Here is a 15,126-nt window from a genome sequence, read left to right on the forward strand (position 1 = left end):
TTGGAAAAATAATAAAAATTTAATCTAAAAAAAAAAAAAGGCGGGGGAAACTTCTGACAACAAGCACAACCCCACTATATGAAAGGGTGCAACAACAAAGCATTCAGGTAATTCAAGGCACTCCATAATTGTTTTAAAAGAAGTAGACAGGGAGGAGCAATGGTCAGAAACCAAAGATGATGTATCGTGAGGTTAGTTCATGGTGCTTGGTTCCCATTTGTGCTGTGCAAAGCCCATTGGGGGATATTTAGACTGGGAGGATTTTACTTACAAACTGATTTAAACTTCTTTTAAAAGCACTTGGTATAGCGCTGCTCAAAGCGTATCACTTCAGGCTGCAAGGCCACTCTCTGCCCCTCCCCACCCCCGCCACTTCTGTGGAATGTGTTAAGCGGCCCAACTCTGAGCCACATTTTCATCAAAAATCTAGTATAACAGGAGTGCACTGAAGGTGTCTTTCGCCTTCCTACTAAGTAACAGTTCATCCTCTTCATAAACCTCCTCTGTTTGGTACTCCTTTTCTTTCTATTTCTTATTATTACAGCAGTTTACACTATTCCTTCAGTCACCCTCAGAGGAGAGCTGGATACAGAAACGATTGCATCTAACACACATTTCATCAACATCGGCGTGGTGCTCCACAGCCACTGTGGCAAAAATCAATGGTTTCTGTCTCTCGTGAACCTGAGATTGGCTCGTTTTTTAAAATCTCTTCTGGACACAGATTCATACCAGCGTAGCTAAACCACTGTCTCTCGGGATAAGAACACCCCTTTATCCTTCCCACCAAGTAGCCAACTTCCTTTCCCTTCCGAAGTATTTAAAGTGGGCTTATCTCCTACATACTCAGCCAGAAGCGGCTAATGGGGTGGGGAGGGAACTGCAACGCTAGCTTGTGGGCAGAGGAGTCGATGGTTTATCAGGAGAGAGGGGTGAGGTGGCTGGGAAGCCAGGCCTCATGAGAAAGCCCAGCTACACCAGCCGGTAAATACTTGGGAGAAAGTCTCCAAAATCCAACTGGGAGGAGCCATTTGAAACACTCGCGGACCGGTAAGCGAGAATTCACTTGCGTAAATTCTTGTTCAAGAATTCGTAAGGACGGCTTCTCAACACTGGCAAAGTCCCAGGTTTGCACGTCCAGCTTGCCTCAGGTAAACAGCATTTCCTTCAAGTGGGGCATTTTGTAAGCGTGATGGATTTCTGTGAGAGAACGCATCTTGGACTGGAGCTACACATTCAGTGGTACACAGTGTGAGTGTGTGTCTCTGGGGGCATGAACTGTTACATTACCTTTGCAAAGCAGCAGAGAAGATGACCCAGAAGAGAATAAGGGGTGATGACTGTTGCTTCCAGCCCCTTGCAATCCCCTCTCCTCTTCCCAGCTGCTTTCCCCCAGAAAAGCAGTCCGGGGAGAAGAGACTGCAGAGGAAGAATAGTGCTTGAGCAAAGGGTTAAGCCCCCGAACCTCATCCGCATCTTCTCCACTGCAAATTACTTCCCGCCCTGCCACTTTGCAGGGGAATATGCAGCATCAACCAAAGTTCTCAGATCCCACTTCTGCCCAATATGTGAAACGGCAGAGTTTTGGTCTTGGTTAGCGAGGCTGAATGCGGACATGCTTTTCTCTAGTCAAAAGGCACTCTACAGTTATGATAGTGGCCTTGTTCAAGTTATTCCTCTGCTCAACATCAAAATTCCTGGTGCGCCCCATCAAATGCTGCGGCCGTTGGTAAAACGAGAGAGGAACTGGGGACTCTCCAACCCAGTGGCTAGGAATACTTGGAATAAAACCGAACAGTGATCAGAGCACAATACACACTCAGGTGTCAAGAAGAAGAAATACACTGTGCTACATCTACCACAGATGGCACAAGAGCTTGTACTTAACATGTGTATTTTAAAGAGAACACGGTCTGGCACTATCAACTTCAACTGGTCTTCAATAAAGTGGCTTTTAAAAAAACCTTGCAGATAGAAAAACAGATAGGGAAAAAAACCCACTCCATAAATAGGTAGTCCCTTGCTCACCAACATAGAGCAAAGTCAAACAAAATATTTTGTTCTCCGTTTGAGTGGCCCTGGGCCTCCCTGGGTTTGCACTTTTGCAGAGAAAGGTTAATGTATGCAAACTTACCACCACAGATACAACAGGTCATTTTTACTTTAATTGAGATGCCAGGGGGACAGAGAGCCCCACTGCAGTCATGGGAATAGCAGCTCACTGTTACCCAGGAGTTGTAACTAGCAGCTGAACAACCTAATCCACTTATTGGATTTTACTTACAAACTGATTTAAACTTCTTTTAAAAGCACTTGGTATAGCGCTGCTCGAAGCGTATCACTTCAGGCTGCAAGCCCTGAATGCTCCCTGGCATTTTAAAAAAGAACAACTCTTGGACATAAAGCTAGCATGTCAGGGAGAAGTCTGTGCTAGAACCCTTCTCACTTTTGGGTGGTGCTAACCTGCTCAGGTAACTGCTGACACTGGGTGGGAGTTAAGCAAGCCGTCTCCAGAGAATACTGTGTCCTGTGCTTTTGCTGAATGTTTTAGGTGGCGTTAAGACCAGAAAGGGGAGAGATACAGGGCATGTTTCTAGGTGTTTATCAAATCACCAGTTAGAGGTAGGCTCTGTTATAAAAGTGGCAGAGTTTAAAAGTTTCCCAAAATTTCACACTTACCCTTTATAGGAAAATATACATATACATATATATATACTTATTAGGCTGCAGTCCTTTGTACACTTACCAGGTATAGGATTGCAGAGTTTAGTTTCCAAAGCACTGCATTAGTGCAATAGTTCTCTGTACTATTTTACTGGCTAGCTTACCTGCACCATTCAATTGCTGCCCTATGAAACTATGCTAACGTTAACTCAATAGATAACCGGATGGCATAATCTGAGCATCCCTAACACTGTAGTAAGTAACCGATTTGGCAAGAGACGTCTTAAAGCTAGCTCTGGGAAGGGTGAGAAAGGAGGTGAAAAATCTCATTTTTTCAGATGGAAAATTCATTGTGGAGTGGGGGAATGGAAGGGAGAAAAAGCAACCAAAGGTATTAGGGGCACCTCTATGAGGCAGTTTGCTGCAGACTCGGTGCTGCTAGCTACATGATTCCATCCTCACCAAGATGCTGTCCCATATTGTTTTCCCGTTTAATGCTCACTGAAAGTTTGCATGGGAAATCTGTGTGAGAAAAGCCCAACAAAAACGGTAAATGTGGATTGCGTTTGGATTGGGGTGGGCGGCGAGATGGAAGGACATTTTAATGAGGGTGTCATTGTGTGGAGGTTGCATCACTGAGCAGTGCTGGGTCCGCCATGCACATTCCACATTTAGGTGGAAGCATCCGAATTTCAGAGCCGTGAACATACGGACAGTACTGGAGATATGCAGGAGAAGGAGAAGCGGAGAGGGGTGTAAAATGAGAGGAAGGGGCGGTGCAAAAGCAGAAGGTGAACCGCTTCTCTTCCAGTCTCCTGCATTTCCCATCTCTAAAAGGCCCGTTAGATGTTAGAGATGAGGGCAGCATGGTCTCGACCAGGATGGTCAGAAAGCAGATTCGGATCCACAAGTGTTTCTGTCTCCCAATTCTTTTAAGAGAGGCAGGAACCAAATGGCTTTGCATTCCAAACTAGAATCCCTGACCTGTGGTAGATCAGATTTGGCTCATGGGGTACAGAAGATAATGAGCTGCTGAGCCACCATTGTGCATCTACCCCTACGTTGCAACGACCTCTGGTCAGTGGACCTTGGGGTTCAAGTTTGGAGACTTTCCAACATCTCAGGATGCTTGAGACAGCACCTTGTTGGCTCTTCCAGTTGGCATAGGCTGTAGTCAGATGAGCAGCTTCCCTCTTCAACTTGGCAGTGTTACAGGTGAAGAGGGGAGCCAGATGGTGGAATGAATTATATTGGACTCCACAGCCACTTGCTTCCAGCGACAAGCTGCTGTAGAAGCTACACAGAACTGGAATGCCCAAAGGGATTTTAAAGTTTGCTGGGCTGTGTGATAGCCACATTATCTGGTAACTGGCTCAAAATGTAATGGATGGGGAAGCCATTGCACAGTGGAAACCCCCCCCCCCTTGCTCCACCCAACAGTTTAGTTTCACACAATACTTCACAGAGCTGGCCCAGGACATTTTGCTGCCTGAGGTGAAGGGCAAGATCCTGCCCCCTTCCCTTGCAGACAAACTGTCGGCTGAATGTGACTTCCCTACTAGTAAGGAAACTGCACACAAAGACAACAGGATAGCTTAGCATGCACAGCTCTGCCCTCTAGCACTTTGCCAGCATCTGCAGCTTGAGGCAGTTGCCTCAAGCTGCCTAACGGTAGGGCCGGTGTCGATGACTGCGGAAATCACTTTCAGTGAGGGAGGAAAAAAAGAGGTCATCTGAACCCACTCAAGGCATGTTGTCATTGGGCACTGCAGGGAAATCTGATCCTATCCTTTCTTAGAAGGATCCACAGCTATGAGACATGGCTTTGGTGACCAACACGAAGAAGTAGGAAACATACTAAAGGAGATCCCACTGAGTGCAGGAGAAATGTTTCACAGCACCCCACCCCTCAAAATGAAGGCAAGATACATCTCTATCATGAAGATCAATGTTGTGATCTTCCAAGGCTGGAAACAAAGAGAAGACTCCAGAGACACCAAAGGGTTTCTCTGAGTAATTTGGCAATTGGGTTGCATGGAACAGCCTTGTCTGTGCTTTAGAAGTTAAGTAAAGTCATATTTGGCTTGCACTGAAGAGCAGTTGAAGAACATTTTTGCTTGAAAACACACCTGTCGACTGTACCAGGGACACAAGCGAAACAAAGCAAACCGTTCCGGGGGGGGGGGAAGTGTCTATTGCTTACACTAGCACCTCTACCAGAAGACAGGTTTCTACTCTAGAGCAAAAAATCACAGTAGAAAAAATCAAAAACGGTTTGTGTTCACACTCCCTGTCACGTGGAAATAATCACCCTCCCAGCCCAGGGACAAAGTGATAAACACAGAGACTACTCTACACGGAGCTACGGTAAAACTGGTCATCGCTCAGGTGGTACTTCAGCCTGCCTTGTGGTGTGGACCGAAGGTCTGGGCCTTCGCCGCTCTTCCCTGCTCACGACACGATGACCGCCCACTCGCTGTCTTCCCTTCCGTACTGAAACAGAAGCAAGGAGCGTTATGAGGATCAGCACAGCACAAGGGTTAAGTAGAGAGGGTCCCCATACAGCAGGAAAAACCACAGCCAATGGGACACTTCCATAGCGTTAAGAGGCAACGAAGGTAATTAATACAACAATGGCACATAAAGGACACGTGAGACAGACTCATGTTATTAAGCATGCAGAACAGACTCACAGCGTGGCCAAACTCCTAACAACCACCACTACTAAATGGACTGAAAACGCAAAATAAAAAATGTGGAACTGAATCTAAGAATAACATATGTTAGAGTTGTTGAGGAGATCTCTGGATTTTATCTCGTTTCGTTGCTTCACGGGAGAAACAACAACGTGGAAATGATGGTTTGGTAGTTGATCGTAACCCTCTGGGCTGCCTACGTGCCTCTTTTAAAAAACAACAACACCACACATACGTTGTGTGATGCGAATGGTCAAGAGGAACTTAACCAGCAGGACTTGTCCAAATGGAGTTTGTTCTTCCACAGAAGCTCTTGACACAGAAGTCAAAGTTAAGACGCAGAATGGGGATGCTGCTCGAATAGCCAGGTTCAAATACCCACCAGTGCATGGCTTGTATCCTGGAAAGTGGCATTAGAGGCTCTTAAAATTCTGGGCACCGGTGACTGTTGAAGGCGTTAGGGGTGGCGGCAATTGTAGAAGCTCTCTGCCAGCCAGCTTGTTGCCTGGTTGAGCTCAGGGAGGAAAATACCACCCCTCCAAAGAAAAAATTGTGTTGGCAAGCTTAGAACTCTGTTTGGGTTTTTGCTTGCGTGTTCACTATCATGTTTAAATATGGCCCTAATCTTGAAACAGAGACAAGGAAAATGTCGCTCCCTCAGAGGTTGTTAAGACACCAGCTCCGAACAGCCCCAGCGAACATGGACAGTGATCGCAGCAGGAAGTGACCTCTCCAAAACATGGAACGACTCTTCTTTTCTTATCTATTTTTCAGCTGTGATCTCCTGGGTGATGCAGATGCCATCAGGCAGTTGAATGTGCATGTGTACTCATTCTGCTTCCTTCCCAGCGACCCACCGCTTTTGCACAGCCCCGGGCACTGACAACCCATGCTACGTCACTGACCTCAAAAGACCATATCATTTCAGAAAAGGGGTGTGTGTGTGTTTGGAGGGAGGGGGAGGAGAGAACACTTTGTTTGAAGGAATGTTTATATCAAAATCTTTCTGCACACGGAGAGCTGTCACTCCCCGTGCAAGGAAAGCGACCACGTCAGGAAAGAGACCTCCTGCCATGCCATCTCTCTCACACGATAGTTTTCCACATGCGGATCATGAATGAGCCATTAAAATGAAGAATCTTCCCAAATACACATTCTGAGATGGTGTATTTGTGCAACGAGACTGTGCCATGTTGCAAACAGCATAGCTGAATCTGCTCCATGAATATTGCCGGGCCTAACTTCCACATATTGCGACTGGGATGTTAAACATGAAAGGAACTACTCAGCCCCCCCCTCCCTTGCATTGTTAATATAGAAAATAAACGAGACTCTTACTTGGATATCACTCAGCTGGTTCAAGAAACGTGTAGCTAACTGAGGTCCGTTTTCCATGGTTGGAATGTGCAAATTCTACGGAGGAAAGAGAGACTTGTGAGTAGACGCTGGCCGGCGCTTGCACGTGATCTGTCCTCTCCTGCTGATACAATAGGGAGTGTGTAGCTAGGGGAGGCAGAGAGAGGCTTAACATATGACTGACAGCAGTTGACTTTGAAGGCAGGAGGACTCTGCAGGAGTGTACCAAACACACAAACCATCCCTGAAGAGGGAACTGATTGCAAGGCATGTGGGGCATGTGGGGAATTTATTAATTCCATAAACAAGAGGACATAATTGTGAGGGGTTTTGCAACTAAAAAGGGATTCGTGGTGCCAAGGTTGCAGGTTCGATCCCCTGCATATCCCTGCATTGCATGGGTTTGGACGAGAAGATCCTCAAGGTCCCTTCCAACTCTATGATTCTATGTTCCAAAACCAGAAAACCAAGACAAAACCAAGACCATCCTGGACAAAGGCAGAAAACGGACTGGGGTTTAGGACCACTAAGCTATGCCTACTTCCTTGACTTGAAGGTACATTTCCCACCTTTGGACACCAGGTGGAACCACAGCCCACGCAAAGAGCCGTCCTCTAGGGAGAATTTTTCAGATAGTGAGAGACTTATTTATTTATACGTCTATCGCATTTATTTGTCACCTTTCTTCCAAGGTGCCCAAGGAGGTTTGTTTATTTATTTAAATTATCAGCACAAACAAAAGGTACAAAAGGGTAATCTGAGGACACTAGCTCAATGGCATGGGACGACTTTGAAAACATCCCTAGGGCTGACATCCTGATAACCCTCAGCGCAAAATGTGTCAAAAGTTACGTAACTTTGCCACAGCAAGACGAATAGCGTCGTTTTTGGCAGAAGATGAACTGCAGCTGTGTGGAAGCAGTGTTGCTTGCCACATGTAGAGGGCAGAACAGATCGTGGGATCATAAGACCATGAGGGTGATCTAGTCCAATGCGGGAATCGTAAACGATGCCTTCTCACATCCCTGCTGGTCAGTGAGATTTTAAGTTAGGAAACAGGGCCTCCTATCTGAGCTGTTAACAGTGTTTTACTAGTGTTCTTCCAAAGTTCCATAAGGAATTAAGGAAGCCGATTTGAGAGCTAGATGGCGAAAAGTGAAATATAAGACCAACTACAATTCCTTTACGGATCTTCTTGGGAAATCCCTGATGCATGGTTAACAATCCTGCTTTGTGAAGCTGAAAAAGAGAACGCTCGCCCTCACCTCGCCAAGGTATAATATTGTAGAAATGGGGCACACAACACAAGCTGTCCCAGCTCCAAACATCTCCTTCACTCGATTTTCCTTCAAAGCAGCTATCAGATCGCTCATGGTGACATATCGCTCTGACACCTTGAATTCTCCCTGTGACAAGGTAGAAAGGGGAGGAGCCAAAGAAAGCATTATTAAATTATGAAGATCCATTTCCTTTGCTTAAAAAGCAAATAGCTTACTTACAGAAACACGGCACAGTGCTTCCAAATGGAAGCTTAATAAGGGTTATTTATAGAGAAGGGCTCCAAGATGAATCATAGAATCATAGAGTTGGAAGAGACCACAAGGGCCATCCAGTCCAACCCCCTGCCAAGCAGGAAACACCATCAAAGCATTCCTGACAGATGGCTGTCAAGCCTCTGCTTAAAGACCTCCAAAGAAGGAGACTCCACCACACCCCTTGGCAGCAAATTCCACTGTCGAACAGCTCTTATTGTCAGGAAGTTCTTCCTAATGTTTAGGTGGAATCTTCTTTCTTGTAGTTTGAATCCATTGCCCCGTGTCCGCTTCTCTGGAGCAGCAGAAAACAACCTTTCTCCCTCCTCTATATGACATCCTTTTATACATTTGAACATGGCTATCATATCACCCCTTAACCTCATAAGGCATCGTTTCCAGGCCTTTGACCATTTTGGTTGCCCTCCTCTGGACACATGCACCTGTTGGAAATTCTGCAGGTACCCCTAATTAATTCCTTATCAAGATGAGAAAGCGCCCATGAAATCTTACAGGCCAGCTTGATAGGGATTGTGCTGTTGTAGCATTTGGTTGCTCACTAGAGGCAAGAGTGCAATGCAGCCTCCCTTCTGCTCACCAAACGGAACACAGTTTATAGCTTGAGCAGCAGCTCTCAGGATGTTACCTGAGTTTGTAGAATGGGACGCTGGCTTCAGAGACTGACAGCTACCGGAACTACTGGATAGATGTCAAAACCTGGAAGCGAAAGACACAGCAGACACCTACCCACTTGCTCGCCAAGTCCAAAATGCTCTGTCTTGTCACGCCAGGAAGAATGATGCCATCTAGGGGTGGGGTCGCCAGCTCCTCTTCTGTCAATACAAAACACGGTAGGTCAGCACTGAAACGAAAAAAACTGCCCAAACATAACTGGATAGCTCAGTTAGTTAGAGCATGGTGCTAATAACGCCAAGGTTGCAGGTTCGATCCCTGTCTGGAACAACTGCGTATTCCTGCGTAGCAGAGGGTTGGACTAGATGATCCTCAGGGTCCCTTACAACTCTATGCTGAGGTATGTGTTGTTGGGTTTTTTTTTTAATGACAATGGAAAAAGACATTTTGACTTCTGGTATGGATGGGTGATACCATGAAATCCTTGGTCTGTTAAGCAGAATCTGACCCCAATCCACCTTTCTCCTAGATTTCTGAGGATTTGTTATTGTTATTTAATAAATTTGTATACTGCAACTTCATCCATAGATGTCAGGGTGGTTCATAACATAAAATACAAGACAAAAACACAAAATACACAATAGAAACAAGAACACACAAACACAAACCAATACCACCACCACTCCAAACCAGTTCAGATCCATGGGGTGATATGTCCATTTTACATACACTTGGCTCAGTCCCCTTTAAGCCCACCCCCCTTTGCCCAAGAGAGCATGTAGCAGCGGGGGAGAACCTCAGGCCCAGGGCCCAAATATGCCCCCCCAGGCTTCTCTGTCTGGCCCTTGAGACTCTCCCCAGGCCTCGCCCCTCAGTGGCCTGGCTTCACTTCCTACTTTGGCGTTTTCACCTGGCTGGAATTGGTCCCTGGACTGTGATGTCATCTGCTTGTCTGGATGGAGTACAGAGAGAGGTCATATGCGTGTGTGTAGAAACTAAGGACTCAGTCACATTAGTAAAGAAACAGAGATTTGAATGTGCTATAAACATGCAACACCAGATGGCACCAGAGAGCAGGAAATTTTAAAATGTGCTTTTCCAGAGATTTTTTTTTGTAATAACGATCTGATTTCTGACTTATATATAGCGTTTCCCCCCCCCCATGTTTACATCCACCCCAGAATACTGTACAGAGATAGCATTCTTATTCATTGCTTAGCCTAATTCTGCCTAAGGCCCTGCTGACCACTGTTATGTGGCCCCCAGAAGGCTGCCTCGAAGGCAATGAGGTCCTCTGGCTGAGAGGTCCGGTCTGGTATATACGTGACCGAGTTGGAACCATGTGGTTGAGGGTGGTCACGAGGTCACTGAAACAAGTGAAGACACCGATTCTCTAGCTTCTGCGATAGCACTAATACAAATGCCAGTTTCTGTAACGGCGCCTTCAAGTCACAAGCCCGAGTGCTCCCGAACCTGGAGGGGTGGGAAGCTTCTCACGTTGACAACTTTGTCAATTTTGCCAACCCCCAGGGATCGCTCTTTAATTTTTTCCTTAAGTTCTTTAGCAATATTCTCCAAAACTCTTCCAATCTCTAACATTTCTGTAACATTCTGTTCCATTAGTTCTAAATTCGAAAGAGTTTGTCCAAAAGCCATTTCTGGGTCTGGAGGCATTTTTCAAAAGTGAAACCAGAGAAGGCAGAAGTTGGCAGGGAATAGCAAAGTTCAGTACTTTTCCATGATGAAGTGTCAAATTACATTCGCCATTTCCCTAGACAGAGTGCAATAGATCTTCTTTATAATCCACCGACTTTAAAAAGAAAATGACCTTAACAATCTCAGTCCTCCCTGAACAGGGGTTTCTTCGCAAATTAAATGTAAGTCCTCAGATGCAATTGTATCAACCACAGATAGCAACAGCTGGTTACTTTTTGTTACTCTCTATCTTTAGCGCAGTCAGAGAGAATGGACTTCCTTTTTCACGTTCTCTCTGCAAGTCCGAATTTTAAGATTTTTAAAGTCAATTGTAAAGCAGTACTTACAGAGTTTCTAATTGCTAATCGAATCAAGAAAGAGCCGGGCGCTCAAATCCGCCAGTATCGCTGCTTCGTATCTCGGGTGCATTAGCCTCTTCAGCTCCGTGCCGGAGCCTCGCTCGCCCGTTTTCCCCCCTTACGAGGGTCAATCGGGAGCGGGGTCGGCACAACGTGGAGCCCGCAAGAGTAACTGTACGCGGAACACTCTTTCCGCGGCTTTAGGGGGCCCATAGCGCGGGTACGGAAGCCCCTTTCCCCTGAGGATACCAGAGCTTTGCAGCTCCCGACTGGCTGGAATGGCGCCCAAACCGGAAGATGGTTGTTGGCATCCATCTGTCTCAGGAGACAATGGAGGAGTGTGCCTTTGTAACTGTTGGAAGGTTACATCGCCTGCTCTGGCTGTAGTGACCAATACGGGAGAGACATGTTTTATTGCAGCTAGGGCAGAGGAAAACGTCTGAAGCAGGTTGTGCTGCTGCAGATGCACCATGGTGTTACTTCTCTCTGCCCTCCTCCCAGCGGCCATTTCTCCTCTGCTCACTGCTATGGATACAGGACCTGTCGTCTCCAGGCACTGCAGTCGTCTGAAAGGGATTCCTTGATGTTGCCGGCATTCATGTCACTTTTGCAGACATCTTTGTAAAAAGGAGTTGGTTTGCCAACGGGCCTGGTGCCTGAAGCCAGCTCCCCATAGAGCACATCCTTGGGGATTCTTCCATCTTCCATTCTGTCGACATGACCAAGGCAGTGTAGATGGCGCTATTAAGTTACCGTATTTTTCTGTGTATAAGATGATTTTTTCCCCCTTACAAATAATAGGCAAAAATTGTGTGTCATCTTATACACAAATAGCAGAGGGGGGAATGGGCGATTGTTGGCAGCAGCCAGCAGGAGATTGTCAGCGGCAATTGGGCATGTGATTGGTTGCTGCGGGAAGGCCTGCTGACGATTGGCTGCGGCTGTGTCAATTGGGTAGGCTATTTACGGCAGCGGTGAGATGTGCGTGCAATCTGCTGTGGTTGCGTCGAGTGTGCAGGTGGGCTTTTGGCGGCGAGCATGTGATTTGCATGATTGGTGGCCGCGGCAATGCGTGCGATTTGCATTGGCGGGAAGTCTGTAGAGCAAATGGCAGCGGTGACCCCCCAAAAAACTTTGGGCTCCAAAAAAATAGGGGTCATCTTATACATGGGGTCATCTTATACACGGAAAAATACGGTAAGTTTGATAAGACTTGTTTCTTGGCCAAGGAAGATTTGCTAGGTAGGAACCTTGTTTCCACCCTGCGATTCCCAGATCAAAAGCTTCCACGATCTTCCTTTATCGTGCAATTTGTTCAGGCAATCATGCGGAGAATCAAGACGACGAAGCGACTTGAAAGCCAATCTACAAGCTTTGGCTAAATAAGAAGCTCACTTATCTTTCATTAAAGGAGAGATCACCGATGTCACATTAAAGAGGAGTAACATTAAAGTGCAGAGTCTCGTTTTATCGCTTACAAATTTGAAAACGTCTTTCGTTTTCCTTGCAAGCGAAGCTGTGGGCTGCGTTTTCACCATGTCCTGATTAAAATTCACCATTGTGCAGATAAGCGGCTGCTCTGGAAGGGACAGCGCGGAAATCAGGCAGCCTAGAAGAGCGGTGGGAAATATTCTTTTTCTGACAGAGGGCCTCATTCGCTTCATGCACAACTTGGGGGGGGGGCATGCCAGCAGCAATGCATGTGACTCTTGCTTGTTGTTGTTTAGTCGTTCAGTCGTGTCCGACTCTTTGTGACCCCATGGACCAGAGCACGCCAGGCACCCCTATCCTCCACTGCCTCACGCAGTTGCCTGCCCCGTTGCCTGATCCAGCAGACTCTTCTTATTTTTTATTTTTTATGCAGCAACGCGCCTTTTGCGCAGGTGTAGCTGATCGCCGAAGAATTGATGCTTTTGAATTATGGTGCTGGAGGAGACTCTTGAGAGTCCCATGGACTGCAAGAAGATCAAACCTATCCATTCTTAAGGAAATCAGCCCTGAATGCTCACTAGAAGGACAGATCCTGAAGTTGAGGCTCCAGTACTTTGGCCACCTCATGAGAAGAGAAGACTCCCTAGAAAAGACCCTGATGTTGGGAAAGATGGAGGGCACAAGGAGAAGGGGACGACAGAGGATGAGATGGTGGGACAGTGTTCTCGAAGCTACTAACATGAGTTTGGCCAAACTGCGGGAGGCAGTGAAGGATAGGCGTGCCTGGCGTGCTCTGGTCCATGGGGTCACGAAGAGTCGGACATGACTGAACGACTGAACAACAACAACAACAACAATATATGTGACAGATACCACCTTGGATCTCAAACTTATTTCTTTCCGGGAGTCCGTTCGACTCCTGAAACCATTCAAAAACCAAGGCGCGGCTTCCGATTGGCTGCAGGAGCTTCCTGCACTCAAGCGGAAGCCGTGGAGGACGTTCGGCTTCCAAAAAACGTTTGCAAACCGGAACACTCACTTCTGGGTTTGCGGCATTCGGGAGCCGATTTGTTCGGGAGCCAAGCCGTTCGAGTACCAAGGTACCCCTGTATATCATTTGAATCACCTCCACAATAGCTTTGTGGTTATAAATTATATTTTGTATTTCTTTTCCACACTTTTGATATCTTTTTTCTGTTTACTGCCATTGCTATCCTCGGGCCTGAAAACATTTTTTTTTTAAAAAAATGCACATGCATCTCTCCATACTCTATCCAAACAAGCAATCTTAGGTTGTTGTTGTTTTTTACCTGCCCATTACCAGCAGGTCCCAGGGAAGGTTACAGCAATTTAAAACTGAGAATAAAAATGGTTAAAAACACATTACAATCAAATGAATAGGGTGGGTCCTGAAAAGACGCACATCACACGTCAAAGTCCAGGTTAAATTATCACCCTAAACCCTGACCTTAACACTAAGGACACACTCCAGTCAGACAGCAACACTTGAGGATGGAATGGAGCAGAGATATGGAGGGGTGTGGCCTGGGGAAGTGGGTGTGGCCAGAGAAGGGGGTGTGGCCTAGGAAGAATTCAAATAGCCAGACAGAGAGGTCTAGAAAGCCCCATTGGGCCATGGTCCTTCAGTTCCCAAACTCTTGCCTATGCGCTGTGAAACTGATCTAGAAAGGGTGCACAATGGAAATGGAAACACCTTGCAGAAAGTACTTAAAATCTCTGAATAATTATTTCTACAACAGATGCAGCCGCCGCCTGCGGAACACACTCAGGGAGTCTCAAGCTCATTTGCGGCTTCCTTCCCCTCTCCTCCTCTGGTGTGGCTGCTTTCGCTTCCGATTTCCATTAACCGCTTTTAAGTGCTGCCCAAGCCTCAAACCAAATATTAACTATGGATTGTTTGAAGAAGCACAAACCATAGTTAAGGTCAGGCACTGCAATGAATGAACCTTAGACATGCGGAAAGTAATTTCTCACCGTGCTATGGTTTAGTGCTATGTCCAAACCGGGCCTTAGTGTACTCCAGGGGTAGGGAACCTGTCGCCTTCCTGGTGATGCTGGACTCCCAGCTCCCATCAGCCCCAGCCAGCATGGCCAATGGTCATGAACGATGGGAGTTGTAGTTCAGGAATACCTCAAAGACTATAGGTTTCCTATCTGTGGTGCATCCTCTCTCTTGAGAAAAAGAGGACCTGGTTATCTTGCCTCCTTTGCTTGATGCCCACGCCAAGATGCCCTGCTTTGCCATGCTGCCAAAGCTGCAAACGAGCTTTCAAGGGGCTTGTGCTATTTCGATGCCTCACCAGGCCAGCTGCCAGAGAGCGGGGAGCCCGTGAACCATTTAAAACCCCTTTTTGATAGGCAAATTCTCACTGACTGAGCAAACCATGCCCACCAGCCTAGCTCTGACTGGAGCAACATCTGCTTTCTTTGGTACCAGCCCGAGAAGGTGGCAATGTGTGTTGGCTGGTGAGCCAAATAGCGCTCGGTTTCCCTGTGATCTGCAGCCAAACCCTTCCCCATATGGCTTGGTTCGCTCGTCGCTGCTAAAATGTGGGCAGAAGCCGTTCACACCCCACATGTGCTTTGGGGAACCAAAGGCGTTTGGTTCCACTTTTGCCAGTACAAACAGCTCTGCACTGAAGCCCCCCAAAACCTTTATTCAGGCTCAAAGGAAAACGGCACAGGAGAGAATTAAGAATTTTTAACTTACTGTGCTTGCTGCGGCTGCTGAGCGCTAAT

At 46.7% G+C, this 15,126-nt stretch overlaps 1 protein-coding gene across 3 annotated transcripts in view; it reads right to left on the reverse strand.

Annotated features, from left to right (window-relative positions):
- Window positions 1-3,224: 3,224 nt before the first annotated feature.
- BCAT1 (branched chain amino acid transaminase 1) overlaps window positions 3,225-15,126 on the reverse strand; it is a 61,171-nt gene continuing 49,269 nt past the window's right edge. For 2 of the 3 annotated variants that reach the window (XM_033161673.1, XM_033161674.1), the window contains 4 exons: window positions 8,996-9,081; window positions 7,982-8,122; window positions 6,699-6,773; window positions 3,226-5,157 (listed from right to left, as the gene is read on the reverse strand). In XM_033161673.1, the coding sequence (XP_033017564.1) occupies window positions 5,116-5,157; window positions 6,699-6,773; window positions 7,982-8,122; window positions 8,996-9,081 (344 nt within the window). In that variant the 3' untranslated portion in view covers window positions 3,226-5,115. Of the gene's footprint in view, window positions 5,158-6,698; window positions 6,774-7,981; window positions 8,123-8,995; window positions 9,082-15,126 lie in introns of all 3 variants that reach the window. The other variant, XM_033161672.1, reaches the window with a different exon arrangement.

The sequence above is a fragment of the Lacerta agilis genome, chromosome 10 (genome assembly GCF_009819535.1).
Source record: "Lacerta agilis isolate rLacAgi1 chromosome 10, rLacAgi1.pri, whole genome shotgun sequence".
Classification (NCBI taxonomy): domain Eukaryota; kingdom Metazoa; phylum Chordata; class Lepidosauria; order Squamata; family Lacertidae; genus Lacerta; species Lacerta agilis.